Raw genomic sequence first — 17,600 nt, 5'->3', positions numbered from 1 at the left:
CTCTGGGGCTTGAACTCAGGGCCTGGGCACTGTCTCTGAGCTCCTGTGCTTAAAGCTGGTGCTCCACTGCTTGAGTCACAGCTCTACTTCTGGCTTTTTGGTGGCTAATTAGAGATAAGGATCTCTTGGACTTTCCTGCCTGGGCTGACTTTGAATCTTGACCCTCAGAGTAGCTAGAGTTACATGCGTGAGCCCTGGGCACCTGGCTACAATCTGTTTTTTTGTTTGTTTTTTAGAGTCCCATAATGTTGCCGAGGCTGGTCTCAAACCCCTGGGCTCAAGTGACCTCCCTGCCTCAGCCTTCCAAGTAGTTGCTTAACAATGTGACCTTTGTTTTAGGAAGGGCATTGGCTAGGGCATAAAGAAAGCCTTTAGAAGCCAAGTGGGGGAAGCTCCGGGAAAACTGAGCTGGAGGCGGGGCTGGAGGTGGGGAGAGGGGGTCGGGAGGGGCTTGGAGCCGCTGAGAGGGGTGTGCAGGAGAGGTCGGGGTGCCGAGGAGGGGCTGGATTGGGGCTGACTGGTTTCCGGACACTCACGGGAGGCGCGGAGGGGGCCGCGGGGACTGCGAGGAGGCGTCGCTCTGGAAATACGGATCTGGGGCTCACGGGCACACAATGCCATTTACAATCACGGGACTGGATGAGCTCACCCGGACGGAGGGTGGAGGTCGGAAGGAGAGGAGGCCGGGGCCGTCGACAGTGACGTCAAGCAAAGGACAACACCCTGGCAGCGCCTTCGCGCCGTCACGTGAGCGCACGCAGCGGCCGCGCGCGGGACGGCGCCCAGGGCCTGGAGCGCGGCCGGAGGGCCGGGGCCAGGGGGCGGGGCCTGAGGGTGGGGGCGGGGCCTGAGGGTGGGGGCGGGATTAACGCGCCCGGCCAAGGTTTGGGGCCAGGGGGCGGGGCCTGAGCGTGGGGCGGGGCCGGGTTGGGGGCGGGACTAACGCGCCGGGCCGCTGTTTGGGGCTCAGAGGCGGGGCCTGAGGGTGGGGCGGGGCGGGGTTGGAGGCGGGGTTAACGCGCCGGCCCGCGGTTTGGGGCTCGTGGGCGGGGCCTGAGGGTGGGGGCGGGGCCGGGTTAGGGGCGGGGTTAACGCACCCGGCCGCGGTTTGGGGCCCGGTGGGGGGGGGGTTTGGCCGGGGCGGTGACGTCACCCCATGACTGGGTTTTTATGAATGAAAGGAATCCTGTGAGTGAGTAATTCCGGGAAGCTCGCCTTACAACTCGCGCGCGGCTCCGGCCCCTCGCCGTCCGCCCCACAACAAAACTCGGCGCGGCGCTCCCCGAACCCCGCGGTTCGGACCGGAGGAGAGACCGAGCGGAGCTGCGGAGCTGCGGAGCTGCGGGGCTGGGACAGCCGAGAGACCGCGCGTGCGAGGGGCGCCGGGCCTAGCGGTCGCGAGCGGGTGAGGAGCGCGGGGTAGGACGGGGACCGGGACGGGGACGGGCGACCCCCTTCCACCCCCCCCCCCCCCAGGCAGGGCTCCGCGCCCCGGCGTGCGGGCCCTCTCTATCGCCGAACCGGACCGCTGGCGAATGGGTGGGGGGGTGTGCGTGGAGAGCGGATCTGGGGGCCCTGATGGGGCGCGGAGCCGGAGCCGGGGGGGTGGTGGCGGCGGGTTGGCGGCGTCCGCGTCCGAGCGGCGGGGCGCGGGCGAGGGCGGGGTGCGCACGTACGTGCCTCGGTGAGCACGGCCCCTGGACCGGCGCCCGCGGGCCGTGCGTGCGCGGTTTGTTTACGTCCGAGGGCGGCGGCGGGGGCGGCGGGCGTCCGCGGGCCCCGCGCTGCGCCCCGGGTGCGTGTCCCGGGGAGCGTGTGCGTGCCGTGCATGTCTCCCCGCGCTCCGGGAGGCTGTGCCCCGCGTGCCCACAGGGTTCCCCGCGCTCCGGAGGCTGCGGGCCGCGGTCACACCGGGTCTGAGAGCCCCTCACCAGCAGGGACCGCCCGGCCCTCGCTGTCTGGAGTTTCCCAGGGCTGTAGCCCTGGGACCCCGGGGTTTGTCCCAGCCCCGAGCCAACGCCTGCAGCCACAGAGTGCGGTAGCTTAGCTGGGGGTGAGGTGCGGGAGTGAGGGCGCCCCCTTCACCCGAGGTCCCCCGTGATCGGGTGAGGAGAACTCCCAGGGGAGCAGAGTTCCCTGGGGGTGGGGGAGAAGAGGGGGGAGCAGTTCCTCCCAGAGCTGACCATGGGGCTCCATCTCAGGAGAAAAAGGGAGAGCCGGGAACCCCCCCACACCCCCACCACTGCCCTAGAGGAAGGATCCCCAGCTCCCGTCTGCGGGCGCACCTGCCCGGTGGTAGAGGCGGGGCGGGGCGGGTTGCCACACTCCTGGTAGTTTCAGTTCACAGGTGGGACAAGTTAGACTGGACCTATCCCAGGACTGGGGGACTCTCCTCCCTGCCCCCCCCCCCGCCCCCGAGTCTGATGAAGAACCGGGTCGGCTGGCAGCTGTGGACCGGGCAGGGTGGGCAGGCAGTGGCAGTTGTGGTCTTCCTGTACTCGGCAGGGCGGGGCAAACTTAGTCCCAGGCACCTGGGAGCCCCGTGGACAGCGTGGGCCTGAAGCCCACCGTCCCCCGCTCGGCCCTCCTCCTCAGACGGCTACCCAATCGCAGGAGGGGCCGTTCATCTGCTAGGGTGGCCATCCAGTGACCTTTGAACGTTGACTCTTGGAGCCTGTGAGTTCTGCTAAGGCAGTCGGGACCCCCAGCGCCCCTTATCTACAGGAGGAAGTCGGCAACCTTCCCGTGACTGGCAGGGTGGCAGGTGGAGTGGCAGCCAGTACACACGGCCTATTTTCCAGAACCGTGGGAAAGCAGGGCCAGCCCCTAGACCAGGAGCTGTGTGTGCATGCGCGCACGTGTGTGTGTGTACTTGCACAGAGTGTGAGTAAAGATGGAGAAGGTTGGGCTGCAGGAGCACAGGAACCAGAAAGGCCCGTTCACAAACCAGGGCAGGAAACATCTCCCAGTGGGGCCAGGGGGTCAGGAGACCAGGGGAAATGGCTAGCTGGCCCAGTCACACATGGAAAGTTAGCAGGGAAAGGTTCAGCCTCCCTTTGGATCCCTCCGGGGCCACCAGTGTGGTCCCCTCAGAGGCTTGGTTGTACTTTTTATTTTGGCAGTACTAAGATTTGAGCTCAGAGCCTTGTGCTTGCTAAGCAGGTGGGTGCCGCTTGAACCACACCTCCAGCCCTCCTGGATGACGCTTTTAGCCTTAGGCCTCTGTGACAGGCCGGGTGCTGCGATGAGATGGGTAACCAGATCCAGAAACGGCCCTCTGGGAGGTGGGAGAAGGAGCCACAGAGCTCCATGCGAAGCCCTCGGTGACGAGGCTAGCCGGCGCCAGGGGGAAGTCTGTCGGGCTTGAAAGTGTATGACAAGGCTCTGGCTTAGCCAGGGCGAGCGTGGGAGACAAGAAGTCTTGGTGATTGCCTGTGAAGCCCTTGAGGACAGGGCTGTGGTTCCTCTTTGGGCCTTCGGGGCCCAGCGCAGACGTACAGTAGGTCTCGGATGTTTGGTGACTGAAGAAGTGAGCACAGGCTCGGTGGCTGTGAAAATCCTCATGACGTGTGGAGAAAGCGCTGGAAACACAAGGAAGTAGAAAGCCTGGGCACAGGCTGTAGGAGTCTTGCAGGAATTCCCCAGAGTGAGCCAGTACTGCCGGGACACACACACACACACACACACACACACACACACACACACACCACACACCTTTTGGGTAGCAGTAAATCAGGAAATCCACCGTCTGCGCTCATTTGTTGCTGGCGGGAGGAGGGTGGCCAGGGAGAACAATGTGGGCCCCCCCCCGGGGGGGGCTCCTCTGGGGAGCTGGTGGGGAGGCAGGCAGCACAGGGTCTTGAGACAAGCCAAACATGGTCAGGTTTGTCTGGGTAACGATCTCCTGACGATCTTGGGGTTGGAGGGGGCGGCAGGCAAGGCCAGAGGCCAGTGAGCAGGCGACTGTGGTCCCCATGCAGCAGAAAGAGGAAGCGGTCTCTGGCTTTGCACGCGGAGACGCTGGATGGTCAGGACTGATAGGAGGGCTGTTTGTGTTCCCATGCCCCCCGCCTCCAGGAAGCCTTCCTGATTTCCTTCCTCTTCCCAGGGCCTGTGTTCTGCTGGTGGCTTTAGGGCTCCGGGTTCCAGAATCGGGCCCTTTTCGCTTAGAGCCGTCGTTGCTGGGTGGTGCCTTAGCTCAGGGAGGCTTGGCACGCGGAGTGTGGGGCCTGGATCATGTGGGTGGCAGAACCAGGGCGAGAACCCCGGGCCCTGCTTCTCTGCACTGCTCTCCCTTCTCCAGCCTCGTCCCCTTCCAGCAGGCAGGGAGGTGGCGTCCCAGCCAGCGCTAGCTGCCAAGATCGAGGCAAACACATTTTTTCCCTCTGTCCTCACCAAGCAAGAGTGAGCGGCTTGGCCCGGCGGCCGGAGAGGAGCCCAGGCCAGCAGGAAGGGCGGGGGGTGGGGTGGGGTGGGGTGGGGAGGGCAGTGTCTGCAGGACATCTTTGGCATGGACTGAGGGGCCAGGGAGGGGGATACAGAAGGGACACGCCTCATGACTGGACAGCACCCCCCCCCACACACACACACCAGGAGTGAACACACCCCTGGGCCTTGAAGTGCTGTTAGAACGCTCACGTCTAGAGGTGCGCTCGGGCGGGAGGGGGCTTGGAGGGGCGGGGGTCTTAGCCAGCACACTAGGCCCCTTGGCTTGCTCCCAGGAGCCCTGGCTGGAGGCCCAGAGCCCGAGGGGAGGGGAAAGTCCCCTCCGGTGCCAGTCCCTCTGTCACTGGCTGGCTGCTGAGTGAGGACATTCCTGGCAGAGGGGGCTGGGGTGAGGAGTAGGGGGTGAGCTGAGGCCACGCGGGGGCATGCGGGACAGAAGGGAGAGTAGCCCCCCAGCCCCCCACCTCCCGGGCCTCTGGCTGGCTTGAGGACGGAGGCCACGTCCAGGCTCTGTGGATGGAAACCAGAGTTGGGTTGAGAATGATGGAGAGCCTGTATCGTAGACTGAGGGGCTGAGTCTCACGGGGAACCAGCGCTGTGGTTGATTAGTGATGTCTGTGCCTGATTAGTGATGTCTGTGCCCGGCGGAGGGGGTGATGTGGGGGGAGCCGAGCATGAGTATTCCCTCGCCCTGTCCAACATGGTTAGGTTTTGGATACGAATGCTATTATGACCACCCCACTTCTGGGGGCCACTACCGGGGACTGGGCTCGTGGCCCCGTGCTTGCTAGCCAGGTGCTCTACCACCTGAGCCCTTTCTTGTATTGCTTCTTCTCAAGGTAGGGTCTGTCTGCCAGGGCTGGGCTGCGATCCTACTTGTGCTTCCCCCATAGCTGGGGATGGAGTCCTTGCAAACGTGTGTGTGTCTGTGTGTGTGTGTGTGTGTGTGCGCGCACGTGTGTGTGTTCTGGGGCTTGAACTCAGGGGCCTAGGTGCTGTCCCTGAGCTTGTCTTCTGGCTTTTTTTGTTAGTTAATTGCAGATATGGACTTTCCTGCTTGGGCTAGCTTTGAACTACGATCCTCAGATCTCAGCTTCCTGAGCCCCTAGCACCCGGCCTGCAGACTTCTTTTTGCCCAGGTTGGCTTTGAACCATGATCGCTCATCTCCACTTCCACCTAGCTAGGATTACAGGCTCAAACCATTACCTCCTGAATTCATCTCCACTTTACACGTGAGACCAGGACCCAGACAGGACAGCTGACTTACGAGAGACCAGGGTGCTGTACCAGAACTCAGAACCCAGCACCCAACAAGCTGTCAGCGAACCTGTGCAGAGAGGCACAGGGGTGAGGAACAGAGTCCAGAGAGGGGGCTCGGCCAGGGCCACACTGCGATGCGGCATATAGTTCTGTGTGGCCTGTCTCAGGCTGTGTGACCTCTGACCTCTGTCTTGCCTCCTCTGGGCGTTATACCCATGTTGGCGGGAAGACCTGGGGGATGACAGTGTGGAAGGACCAAGAAGCAGCAGCCCTGCACCTTTATAGGTGTTCAGAGCGGCGGCAACTCGGCTGCTGTGTGACTGCAGGCAGGATGTGCCTCTCTCTGGTGTGCTCTTTGGTAGTGTAAGGAGGTAGGGCCTCCTTGCAGCGACTGGCAGCTCAGCGTTGGAGAAAAACCAGTGCTGGCCAAGGGTCCGCTACCTCCTGGACAGACCCTGCAGGTGTCATCACCTTTGCATGATCACTGCCCTCTAGTGTACGCCACACGCAACTGCTAGTGGCAGACACTGATCCCATCCCACAGATGGGCACGCGGAGGCTCAGGGGAGCAAAGGGACCCAACCACGGTCACACAGCCCGGGGAAACGCAGAGACACGACTCAGCACTGCTTCCAGGGACCTGAGGTCGCCATTTTCTCCCCAGTAGGTTGGCTTTGGAGCTTGGTTGGGGCACTGGCCAACTGGGTGACCGTGTGAAGGAATCCCCCCCCCCCCCCCGGCCTGTCTTCTGTTCTCTGCCCCGGCCCCAAGTACCCAGGGCTGACTCAGCTGTCTAGACGGACGGCTGGCGAGGAAACAGACCATCGCCTCCCCTGGTGGGGGTCAGAGAGGGCTTCCTGGTGGAGACGTCTGTACCAGGAGGATGACCGGGAGTGCCACACCGAGGGAGGGAGGAAAGGGGAAGAGTGCGGGTGGGAGGTGACCCCGAGGAAAGGGAGGCAGGGAGGGGCGGGCGGAAGGAAGCGAGAGGAATTCCTTGTGGCTGGAATTCAGGAGGTGGACGCAGGGTGTTGGGCTCCAGACACCCAGGCCTGGACTCTGCCCTAGGGTGGGGGAGCCGGGGGGAAGTGGCACTCTGGCTGCAGCCGGCCTGGGGAGGGAGGAACATCTGTCTGGCCCTCCCCGGACGGGTGGCGGGGCAGGTGGCTCTCCAAGGTGGCACTGCGGGGTGCGGTTGGTGAGGATGGCGCGTGAGTATCTCCAGGCGGCGTCTGTGAAGTCACGGCAGGCGGGCGGTCCCCGGATTGGCTGAGGGAGGACGAGAACAGGGCATAGAGGCCCCTCAGCAGCTAGGTAGGAAGCCAGGGCCTGAGCCCCGCCGGGAATGGAGGCCAAAGCCCTGCGTGAGCCGACATGTCAGGCACTCGGGGCTGCGGGTCAGCGGCCTCTACGAAGCGGACCCCCAATCCCACCCAGGACCTGCACGTGACACCCGGAGCTGGGTCCTCCCTGGGGACTCTTTTTTTTCTTTGGCTTGTTTTGGATTTTTTTTTTTTTTTTGGCCAGTCCTGGGGCTTGGACTCAGGGTCTGAGCACTGTCCCTGGCTTCTTCCCGCTCAAGGCTAGCACTCTGCCACTTGAGCCACAGCGCCACTTCTAGTCGTTTTCTATATATGTGGTGCTGAGGAATCGAACCCAGGGCTTCATGTACAGGAGGCGAGCCATATTCCCAGGACCCCTGCCCCCCGGGACTGTTGCTGAAGCATTTCCCAGCTACACACGCTTGCTGGGTTTTGCAGTTCATTTTTGTTTGATCTTGCAGCACTGGGCTTTGAATTCAGGACCTAGCACTTGCTTGGTAAACGTTCTGCCCTTGAGCTATGATCCAGACCCTGTTGTCTAGGGTTTTCTTTAAATTTAATTTTTATTGTCATTTATTAAGGGTGATATACAAAGGGTGACAGCTACGTCAGTCAGGTAAAGAGTACTTTTTTCTTTTTGGACAATGTCACCCCTTCGCTGGCTCTCTTCTAGTTTTTCCCTCCCCTCTCCACCTAGTTCGTCTTCAGCATAGTGTCTAATGAGTACAACGGCTGCATGTGTTCACCCTTTGTTCCTATATTCCTGTGTGTTGTTTAGTTTTCAGGACAGGATCTTGATGTGTAGCCCAAGGAGGTCTTGAGCTCACTTGTGTTGTCTCGGCCTCTTGAGCGCTGAGATTGCAGGCATGGACTCTGCCTGGTGGCTCTTCGACCGCCCTCCCAGCCCCCGGTGTCAGCAGCTGCCTCTGCCAGGGGAATCTTTTGAAGTGACAACTTCCCGTCCGTCCCTATGCTCTCCTCTGATGTGTGGGCCAGGCGAGGCTAGGGAGTTCCCAAGACGCACTGGGCTGTCCCCACCCTGGCACGAGTCACCCCACCTGCCCCGGGTCGCACGGAACGTGTGAGCAGTAGTGTGGCAGGGATTCTAAACGGAGGGAACATGAGGTTGGATTTAGAAGGACTGGGCGGAGCGCAGAGGCAAACCTTGAGCCAGATGCTTAAAGTCTCAACAGTCTTTAGGGATCATTTAATTCGCATTTCTCTTAAGGAGACTGCCCATCCTCCGCGGTGAGTAAGCCATTCATGTTAATGAGCTTTCTCTGGGAAGTCTGTTCACTTCTCTCGCCCAGCTTCCTTTTGAGTCTCTCCTACCTGCCGCCGGTTTTGCTACTCCAGTGCCACTGGCTCACGCCTGTAATCCTAGCTACTCAAGAGGCTGAGATCTGAGGATCACGGTTCGAAGCTAGCCTGAGCAGGAAAGTCTGACAGACTCTTATTTCCAATTAACTAGCAAAGGCCTGAAGTGGAGAAGTGGCTCCAATGGTAAAGGGCCATCCTTGAGTTAAAAAAAAAAAGAAGGCAAATGAAAGCACCAGCACACACACTCACACACACACACACACTCACACTCGAGGGGCAGAGGGAGTGGCCTGTGCAAGGGCCGAGAGGATCAGCACAAGCACAAGCTGAGGTCTCAGATCTGGAGGAGGCGGGCATGGTGGGCAGAGCCAGGGAGCCGCGCTGGTGCTGTAATGGGGGGGGGCGAAGGGGGGAGGGGGGAGAACTATGCGGGCCCCTGCAGTGGCAATGATGACTTTACTCCAAGTAACAAGGGAGTCACGGAAGGGTCTTGAGATAGGCACCCCGTGATCTGATCAACAGCCGAGGGCTCTGGGTCACCCTGGGCTCTGGGGTGACCCTGGGGTAAGGAAGGCATGGGGGAGGTCACTGGCCTCCTTCCAGAGGCCCAGGGATGTGTGGCGCTAGGTCCGTGTGCTCTCTCGCCCTCCAGATGTTGCTGCAGGGGTAAGAACAGTAAAAGAGCAGCAGGTGCAGAGCCATGAGGCTGGAATGCCCATTTCCTGAGGCCGCTTGGGCTGGGCGCTGGTGGCTCACGCCTGTCATCCTAGCGATTCAGGAGGTTGAGATCTGAGAATCACGTCTGAAGCCAGCCTGGGCAGGAAAGTCCATGAGACCCCTCGACTCCGATTAAACACCAAAATAAATAAATGATCAATCAATCAAACGAGGCCACTTATGCTGGGCCCTTGTGGTGGGAGGAAAGTGCCCTTGAGTGCCAAGGTGTGGAGTTGGGATTTTACTGTAGACGGAGGGGGAAGTAACCGAATGAACCAACGTGACCCGAGCGCCTTCCTCCCAGGTCTGCAGACCCGAGGGCACTGTGCAAACATGTCCGTGGATCCCCTGTCCAGCAAAGCCCTGAAGGTGAGCCGCCTCCCCCAGTCCGGGCCTGCACCCCCCCACCCCCCAACTTCCCCTTCCCTTCCCGGAATCCCGGGGGCGGCTCAGCGCAGGCCGCCGGGCGGGTCCCTTCCCTCCCGCCACCGGCTTCCCCCCTTCCTAGGTGCTTTCCGGGGCGGGGTTGGACGATCCTTGGGGAGCCCTGGGGATGACCTCGGACCCCGTCGGGGCTGCTTTCCCCTGGAGCCCCGTCGCGGGGCCGAAGGGGGGGGGGGCGGCGATGGGAGCGCGGGCGTGGGGAGGGGGAGTGGGGAGGGAGCGGTCCCCGGGCGGGAGCGGAGCGCGGGCCTCAGTTTCCCCGCGCCCGCAGGTGAAGCGCGAGCTGAGCGAGAACACGCCGCACCTGTCGGACGAGGCGCTGATGGGGCTGTCGGTGCGCGAGCTGAACCGGAACCTGCGCGGGCTGTCGGCCGAGGAGGTGACGCGGCTCAAGCAGCGGCGCCGCACGCTCAAGAACCGCGGCTACGCCGCCAGCTGCCGCGTGAAGCGCGTGTGCCAGAAGGAGGAGCTGCAGAAGCAGAAGTCGGAGCTGGAGCGCGAGGTGGACAAGCTGGCGCGCGAGAACGCCGCCATGCGCCTGGAGCTCGACGCGCTGCGCGGCAAGTGCGAGGCGCTGCAGGGCTTCGCGCGCTCCGCGGCCGCCGCGCGCGGGCCCGCCGCGCGCGTGGCGCCCGCCAGCGTCATCACCATCGTCAAATCCGCGCCGGGCCCCGGGCACGGCCCCGCCCCCAGCGCGGACCCCGCCCCCTGCTCCTAGTGCCCGGCCCCGCCCCTCCGCAGGCCCCGCCCCCCCAGACCCTCGCTCCTTTCCCAAGTGCCTACAGGTCCCACCCATCTCTCCCGAGGTCACACATTCCCTTTCCGGGCTGTCTTCCTCGTACCAGCCCCCCCCACCCCACCCCCCAACACAGACCTAGTAGCCCCGGGGAAGGGCGATTTGGCTAGGTGGGTGCCGTGTCCGGGGGCCCTGGTTCTCTTTGGACTCAATTCAGCCCTCTCCCATCGATCGGGAGGAATGGCGTTTGCAGCCACTCTGGAGGAGCTGTCTATCTGGAGAAGGGAAAGGACGCCTCATTTTGGAACCGGCTCTCATGGTGCCAATACACTCTTCCCAATCCTCCCACAACTCACTTGTGGGGCTGTCATGCCGGGAGGCGACACTGGAAGACCCCCCCCTCCCACATCTGCTTTGGGCCTGGGATGGCTGGCTTTTTCCAAAGCCAGGAGAGGCTTTCCTATGGCCAGCGGAGCCCCGTGAAGCCGGGGAAGCTGTCAGATGGACAGTGCCCAAGGCCGCAGATCCATGATGGCGCTAGACCCCAAAGCTGGGCTTTCTCACTGTGGTCCTAAGATGGCAGTCCCGGATTTCAAGGGGACAGCAGACAGGGACTGAAAATAATTAGGGGGCACCCTTCCCGGCCTGGAGACTCTGTAAGACAGGGGGAGAGAAGCAGAAGGAGAGAGAAGGTGACAAAGAGGGAGGAGTGGGAAGGAGCTGGTCTGGCTCACCCCAGGGTTCTCCCTGTAGGTAGGGTGCCCTGGACTTGGCCAGCCAAAGAGAAAGGGAACAGTGGAGGTGACCACTGTGGCATGCTGGGAGATGGGGTAGGTGCAGATCCTGCAGTTTCCAAAGCTGAGAATGGGGGTCTTTGGGAGTCTGGATCCCACCAGAACCCTTGAGTATCCACTGTAGTGGGGGCTGACCACGGCCACCGATGGCCACTCTCCTGGGGTACCCAGCCCCCCCAACCCAAATACTGTGTACAAGCTGTCCAGTCCCACTGTTTTATTTATTGCACAAATCTAAGTTATTCTCCCCAGCTAGAGTTCAGTTTCTGCTATGAGAAAAGTGGCACAGGCTCTGAGCTGGACTTTATATTTTATATCTGCAAATAAATCATTTATCTTATATTTACAGGAAGCCAGATGGTGACAACAACAAAGAACTTATTTTTAAAAGTTGCCAGGCCCCCAGAAGTTATTTATTTTCTGACTTACAGTGAGCCAGTTATCTATCTTCTGCATTTTGTAGACTTTCTGAATAAAGTCAAGCTCTTTCCACGAAGTGTGTCCTGGGCTCTTGTGTTCTGAGTGAGTGAGCTGAGATGGGCCAGTGGGGACCCTCCGGAGGGTGGGAGGCCGAGCGGGTCACTGGCTCTTGCAGCAGGGTGGGTGGAGGGTGAAGCAGGCCTCCCTAGAGGGCAGGGTTACAGTCCCTGGGCACCTGTTCAAAGAATGGGACCCACAATGCCACGCAGAGAAAAAGTTACAGATCTCAGGGTAATCGTTCCAGCACTTTCACACAGGTCTGATTTTCTCCAGCCAAGCTGGAAAGAGTTGCTCCATGTTCTGGAAGGGTCAGGAAGGTAGGGGCAGGAATAGCTTCCTGGTTGGAGCCTGCAGACCTGTCTTAATCCTGAGCCGCGGAGTCCCTCCAGTCAACCCTCTGCTAGACCTCCTGGGCTGTCCTCCCGCCCAAGTGGGCATGCTCAGGAGCGCTGAGGTTTGTGAATCTGTGTCTTTCCTTAGTTGTGGGTCCCTTGGAACTTTTTTTTAAAAATTATTTAATAGATAAAAACTTACATAGTGAGGAGTTTAATCATGGCATTTCTATATATGCACATAACAGTCTTTGTCATATTCACCTTCTGCTACTGGTTTTTACTTTAATCTTAATATAGTCAAAGAATATAATTCATATGACTAAACATACTTTAATTTTGTGGTCCAAGACATGCTGTTTCATTGGTGAACGTTCTATGTACAATGAGAAAAATTGTGTCATTTACTATTCTTGGACAGGAAATTCTGTAAATAGGTTTATCTCACTGGTTTTAATTTATATTTTCTTAATGACCTTGAACATCTGTTTATCAGCTTATTGGACATTTATAGATATTCTCTGGAGAAATGGGTATTAAGATTGGTTGTTCTGGGGCTGGGAATGTGGCCTAGTGGCAAGAGTGCTTGCCTCCTTTGGGTAGCCTTTTGATCCTCAGTTTACCCACCTAAAAATGAAGGTGCTGTATTTATCTTTTTTTTTTTTTGTGCTGGTCCTGGGGCTTGACCTCAGGGTTTGGGTGTTGTACAGGGGGTACTTTTGTTCAAGGCTAGTGCTCTACCACTTGAGCCACAGCTCCACTTACAGTTTTGTGGGTTTTTTTTTTTTTTTTTAGTTTAGTGGAGATGAGTCTCAGTTTCCTGCTAGAGCTGCTTTCCAACTGCAACGCTCACATCTCAGCCTCCTGAGTGACTAGGCTTATAGGCATGAGCCACCGATGCCCGGCAAGGTGCTATATTTAAAGTTGCAGAGTAAATGTTGAGGTCAAATAGGGAGGCCTAGGACCGTGTGTGTGGCTGGGCAGAGAGGGATGACAGGCTGGAGATGCGTCAGGACTGGAGTGTGAGTGCGGGGAAGGGCTTGGCTGGGTCTGCAGGGTTGAGACTCTGCCAGGAACCCGTCCTGAAGTGCTGAGCTCAGGCTGGAGGCGCGGGCAGCAGGAGGCTCCTGGACTATTTACCTCCAGGGCGCAGGCTGGCTGGGAATTTCCCCCACCCACGCGGCATTCCTGAGTGTTAGGTCAGCAGCTGGCCCCGCCCCAGAAAGGCACGCAGGCTGAGAGCAGGTGCCCACAGTACAGTACCCCCCCCAAAAGCGCTGAGGGTCCGGGGACAGAGATGGGCTCGGGGAGGCAGAGAGCCGGAGGGAGCGTCTCTTCTACCCCCCCCCCCCCCCCGGATGCCGGCAACAGACCCCATGTGTACACCAGCTCCTGGCCGGTCTAATGGGGAACCTGGAAGGGGAGTTTGGCTCAAAGCAATGGAACCGTCTCTCCTCACTGCCTCCGCACCATCTACGGGGAGAGGGTGGAGACCCCTGCCTAGCACCCGCCCCCCCCCCCCCCCAAACCAGGCCTCAACGTGAGGGGAGAAAGGCAGGAAAAGAAACTCACTGGCAGGCAGGAGAAATTTCAATACAATCTATATTATCTCATAGATATACGTCTTCCTCACTTCATGTGTTCAATTGTCACGCATCCAAAATGTCACAGAGACCAAAATAGAGTGCTTTCTGGTGGAACTCATAGCAGTCATACGACGAGATACAAAACTAGGGACTCTGTCTTCTCACACATCCTACGGTTAATTTTTCAAGTATTTTTATGTACAAAGAGCTACTCTACCTGAAAAAAAGGAGAGAGAGAGAGAGAGAGAGAGAAGGTAGGTTATGCGTCCTACGAAGGGGAGGACAGGGGTGTCTGGCACAGCTACCATCCGGCCCCCACGTCCCCAGAGGCTACTGAGTCACTGCCACTGGGCTCCCCCCAGGCTGTCCACACTCGTGGGCAAGCGCCAGGGTGGGAGAAGACTGAGGGGCAGAAATCAGCAACACACTTTGGCCTGGAAGAAAGGAAAACGCGTCAGTGAAACAGACTGGAGAAAGCAAATGTGGAAGCCGGGGCTGCTCCCTGCACAGCCTGCGTCTGCCAGTGCCTTCCTGGTAGCTCGAGACCAGCGGGCCGGCGGGCCGCCCCCCCAGGGGCCCGGGGCTGGCCTTAGGCACGCCACACGAGGCTGGGAAGGTTGTTGGGGAGCCACTGCCCCCCATGGGCCCTCCTCACAGATCCCAGGAGCCCAGTCATTCCCGGGGGGAACCACCACAAGGTTTCTAGTGAAGGCAGGGAGCAGCCTCCTCCACTCCACTCGCTGCTCCAGGCCCCGGGGGCTCTTTCCGGGACAGCGGCCGGCATAAGCTGTCGGCCTGGGGTCTCCGGCTCTCAAGGAGGCTTCAGGTTTGTGAGGTGGACGGGACAACGGGGGGGGGGGGGAACAGGAGGCCCCAGCCACTCCTGAGGCCTGTCCCAGGGCGTCTGGCCCCGTGCTGCAGGATCCTGAGTGCCAGCAACTACGAGACACCCCCAAGGTATGTCTGGGGCCCCCTGGGGGCTGGGGAGGGGGCTTTCACATGTGACTAAGGCACAGAGGAGATGGGCTAGGGGCCAGACAAGGCAGAATGCCAGGCCCTGTGTGGACAGGGGACCTGGAAGGAGTCTGGGACCACCCCTCCCACCTCCGGCCCCCGGCAGCATGGCCATCCCTCCCGGCCTCCCTGGGGGCTGGTGTGACGTGTGGAGACTTAGATCTTCCCTGTGCAAACAGGAGGGGGCAGCCCCAGGGAGCGGCTAGGGACCGCTCCAGCCGGGGGGGGGGGGGGGGGGGGGGGGGGGGGGCGTCCCCTGAGTGAGGAGCAGCCAGGAAGCCAGGGCTCTGTCCCGGACTCCATCCAGAGCAGAAGCCGGGAGATAGGGCAGAGCCGGCTGCTGGCCATCCTTGCCAGGCCAGAGTGGGCCGAGTGGCCATGGCAAGGGCAGCCGGAGCCCAGGGCCGCCTGCTTCACCAGGCCATGGGCCTGGAGGGCCAGCCTGCCTGGCCGGGACCGCAGGGTCTGGCCGTGATCCTCGCAGCATGCCAGGCAGTCCCAGACCAGAAGGAGGGGTCCAGTGTCCACATCCCCACCGGATTCGCCTGGAGAGAGGCGAATCTAGCATGGGGCAGGGTGGGCAAGGGAGAGGAGCAGGTAGGGAAGAGCCCAGTTGGGGTATTGCACGGTGCGGGGGACGGGGCTGGGGCTCAGCTCTCCTGGGGAGTGGCTTGGAAGGCCGAGGCCGCTGGTCCACACACAGACCTCTGGACGTGAGCACGGCTGGTCCTGACGTGCCTCAGCCCAGGACAGGCTGCAGGTGCGTGGCATCGAGACCCGCGTCCTCTGCCCATGGCCCTGTCTGTGTCCATATTCCTGAAGGCCCGGAGAGCCGGGCTGTCCCCCAGGCAGGCCGCACCCGCCTGCTCCTCTGGAAGTGATATGTGAGAGCGTCTGGTCCAATAAATAAAGGGCCACGGCCGGGCCGCACCAGTCACCTCCTGGTCTGTGCGGCGAGGGGAGGGCACGGCGCCGCTCCCCCCCCACCGTGCCCTGCCTAGAACTCGTCGTCAGAGCTGAGCAGCAGAGTCTTCTCATTGTCTCGGGCACCGCTGAGGCTGTGGGAACGCGCGAGGCCGTGGGCGCCGCCCCGCCAGGTGGGCCCGGGCTCCAGCGTGGACTGCTGCGTGTACTGCTGGTAGGCAGGCGAGAAGTTGTGGATGGCGTCCTGCACGATGTCGTGCGGGTTCATGGTCTCCTTGAGGCTGCTGGAGATGCTCTTCATGGGGGCGCAGCGGCCTGCAGGGAGGACGCAGGGGTGGGGTGGATGCCGAGAGGGCGGGAAGGCCGCTCCCCCCTTGCCCCTCGTTTGAGGACAGGCCCTGACACCCGGGCTGTCGTTCAGCCGTCCCCTCCTGAGACGGAGCGTCCAGGACGTGAGAAGGGGCAGGGCTGTCTCCCTAGGGAGCGGAGAGCAGCCAGGGAGCCTGGGGGGCCGCGGGGGGAGGGGCTGCATGTGAAGAGGCAGAGATGGACAACCACTAGGAGCTGGGGTGCACGGATGGGAAGGGAGACGAGTAGTGACGAACAGGCTACGAGGAACCTGGAATGTCTCCCCACAGCTCCTACCCGAGGGGGGGGCAGGGCCCCTCGGGACTGGGCTGGCCCACTGGCTTTCCCTCTGAGAGGACGAGTGCTCCCTGTCCCGCTGGGCCTCCTCCCCGCCCCCACCCCCCAATGACTCACTGCACAAGCTCAGGAAGGCAGCATGGCCACCAAGCCACGCTGGAGGGGTCAGCTCAACTCTGGACCAGGACGTCTGACTCAGCCTCGAGTCTCTGCCATGGAAGCACTGCTATACCCCCTGCGGTCCCTTTAAGGGGCACTGTGCCCCAGAACAGAACAGGGCAGGTTCCAGAATGAGAGAGCAGGCAAAGCAGGCAAGCTCTGTAAAGAGCCCTTGGCAAGCAGGTGCCCTGGGCTCTCCCACCCCAGGATGCCTGTGGGGAGACAGGGCACAGGGGTACATCAAGGCATGCCGGTGAGTGACCAGAAAGACGTGCAGGACAATGTGCAGACAGACAGGAGAGCAGGACCTACCGTAAGGGCCGTATGTTGGCACTGCCCTCGGCCAAACCCAGGGCAAATGCAGGGCAAAGGGGTGAGGAAAGAAGCCAGAGAGATAGAAAAGATAAGAGACAACCGAGTGAACCACAGGCGCCCGCCCCCAGGTTAAGGAGACACCACACACCCTTCTGGCCAGCGCACACCCCATTCTGGCTGCCTCCCAAGGCTCGCTCTGTGTGGGGGGGACCCTTCCCTTGGTGCTCAGGTTAACGGGGTCGTCCTGACGGGGGTGGGGGCTCTGTTTCCACACCGAAGCCAGCCCCCCATCCTGACTGCAGCTGTCAGACCTCACTTGGCTTGCAGTTAAGGAAACAGGCTCAGAGCGGGCCAGCAGAGCTAGCTTTGCCTAATGTGAGCCTGGGAGGGACGGGCACTTCTGTGGAAGGGGGGCGGGGGGGGGGTCACACCCCAGACCAGCAGAAGTCAGGCGTCGGCCAGCAGCCGCTTGCCCTGCTAGGCTGTTTCTTCCCTGGCAGCTGTGTCTGGAGCAGCGTGTGGAAGGATGGCCCAGGATGGCAGCAGTGAGCCTCCACCAGGCCCCTCGGGTAGGGAAGTGGTTCCATGCCACAGCTCAGCCTGCTCCTTGGGGTAGCCTGGCTCGAGGCCAAGGGCAACGTTCCCACAGGCACCAGGCGATGCCAGACAGACCAAGTCCAAGGGCATGGCCTCCACACCGGGCAAGCGATGGTCAGATCTTTCCTAGAGGCCGAGCAGACCGGCCAGAGCCTCTGCTGGCAAAGGGTGGAGCACGGAGCAGGTGTGCACTCTGAGCAATGACTGCAAGTCAGGTCACTGAGGCAGGGGGGGGGGGGGAACAGGGCAAAGTCCAATACATCTTAAAGCCTCTTCCCGGCCAGGGCAGGAGGGGCAGCCACTCAGGAAGCAGAACTGATAGAAAGACTGTAACAGGAGGCTCCCACCCCCTAGCCCCTTCTGCAGCTCACTGTGAAAGGCCAGTCTGGCTCAATCCAAGCCTCCCCCTCCTCCCAGGGAAGAGGCCCTCCTCCACCCCACCCCCCAGTTGGCACCCAGTCACCCTGGAGCTCCTAACCCACAATATCTCCCAGAATGGACACGCGCG

The 17,600-nt window shown here is 61.1% G+C and overlaps 2 protein-coding genes across 5 annotated transcripts in view; one reads left to right on the top strand and one right to left on the bottom strand.

Moving 5' to 3' along the window:
- The first annotated feature begins 1,164 nt into the window (after positions 1 to 1,164).
- Maff (MAF bZIP transcription factor F) lies at positions 1,165 to 11,533 on the top strand. Its single transcript, XM_048355533.1, has 3 exons — positions 1,165 to 1,405; positions 9,371 to 9,435; positions 9,782 to 11,533. Exons 2-3 carry the CDS (start codon positions 9,400 to 9,402, stop codon positions 10,226 to 10,228), a joined length of 483 nt encoding a protein of 160 aa, XP_048211490.1. The 5' UTR covers positions 1,165 to 1,405; positions 9,371 to 9,399; the 3' UTR covers positions 10,229 to 11,533.
- Positions 11,534 to 15,438: 3,905 nt separating this feature from the next.
- Tmem184b (transmembrane protein 184B) overlaps positions 15,439 to 17,600 on the bottom strand; it is a 43,608-nt gene continuing 41,446 nt past the window's right edge. For 2 of the 4 annotated variants that reach the window (XM_048355495.1, XM_048355504.1), the window contains exon 9: positions 16,233 to 16,513. In XM_048355495.1, coding sequence (XP_048211452.1) covers positions 16,248 to 16,513 — 266 coding nt within the window. In that variant the 3' untranslated portion in view covers positions 16,233 to 16,247. Of the gene's footprint in view, positions 15,692 to 16,232; positions 16,514 to 17,600 lie in introns of those variants that run through there. The other 2 variants (XM_048355521.1, XM_048355512.1) reach the window with 2 other exon arrangements.

The sequence above is a fragment of the Perognathus longimembris genome, chromosome 1, assembly GCF_023159225.1.
Source record: "Perognathus longimembris pacificus isolate PPM17 chromosome 1, ASM2315922v1, whole genome shotgun sequence".
NCBI lineage: Eukaryota > Metazoa > Chordata > Mammalia > Rodentia > Heteromyidae > Perognathus > Perognathus longimembris.
The sequence above is the reverse complement of the archived record's forward strand: the minus strand, read 5'-3'. Positions and strand labels throughout refer to the sequence as shown.

What these genes read in the sequence shown, in the direction of transcription:
- Maff (XM_048355533.1), top strand. Translation starts at nt 9,400, where the DNA reads ATGTCCGTGGATCCCCTGTCCAGCAAAGCCCTGAAG. An exon ending in TGTCCAGCAAAGCCCTGAAG is followed by an intron (nt 9,436 to 9,781) that starts GTGAGCCGCCTC and finishes CCGCGCCCGCAG; the next exon opens with GTGAAGCGCGAGCTGAGCGA.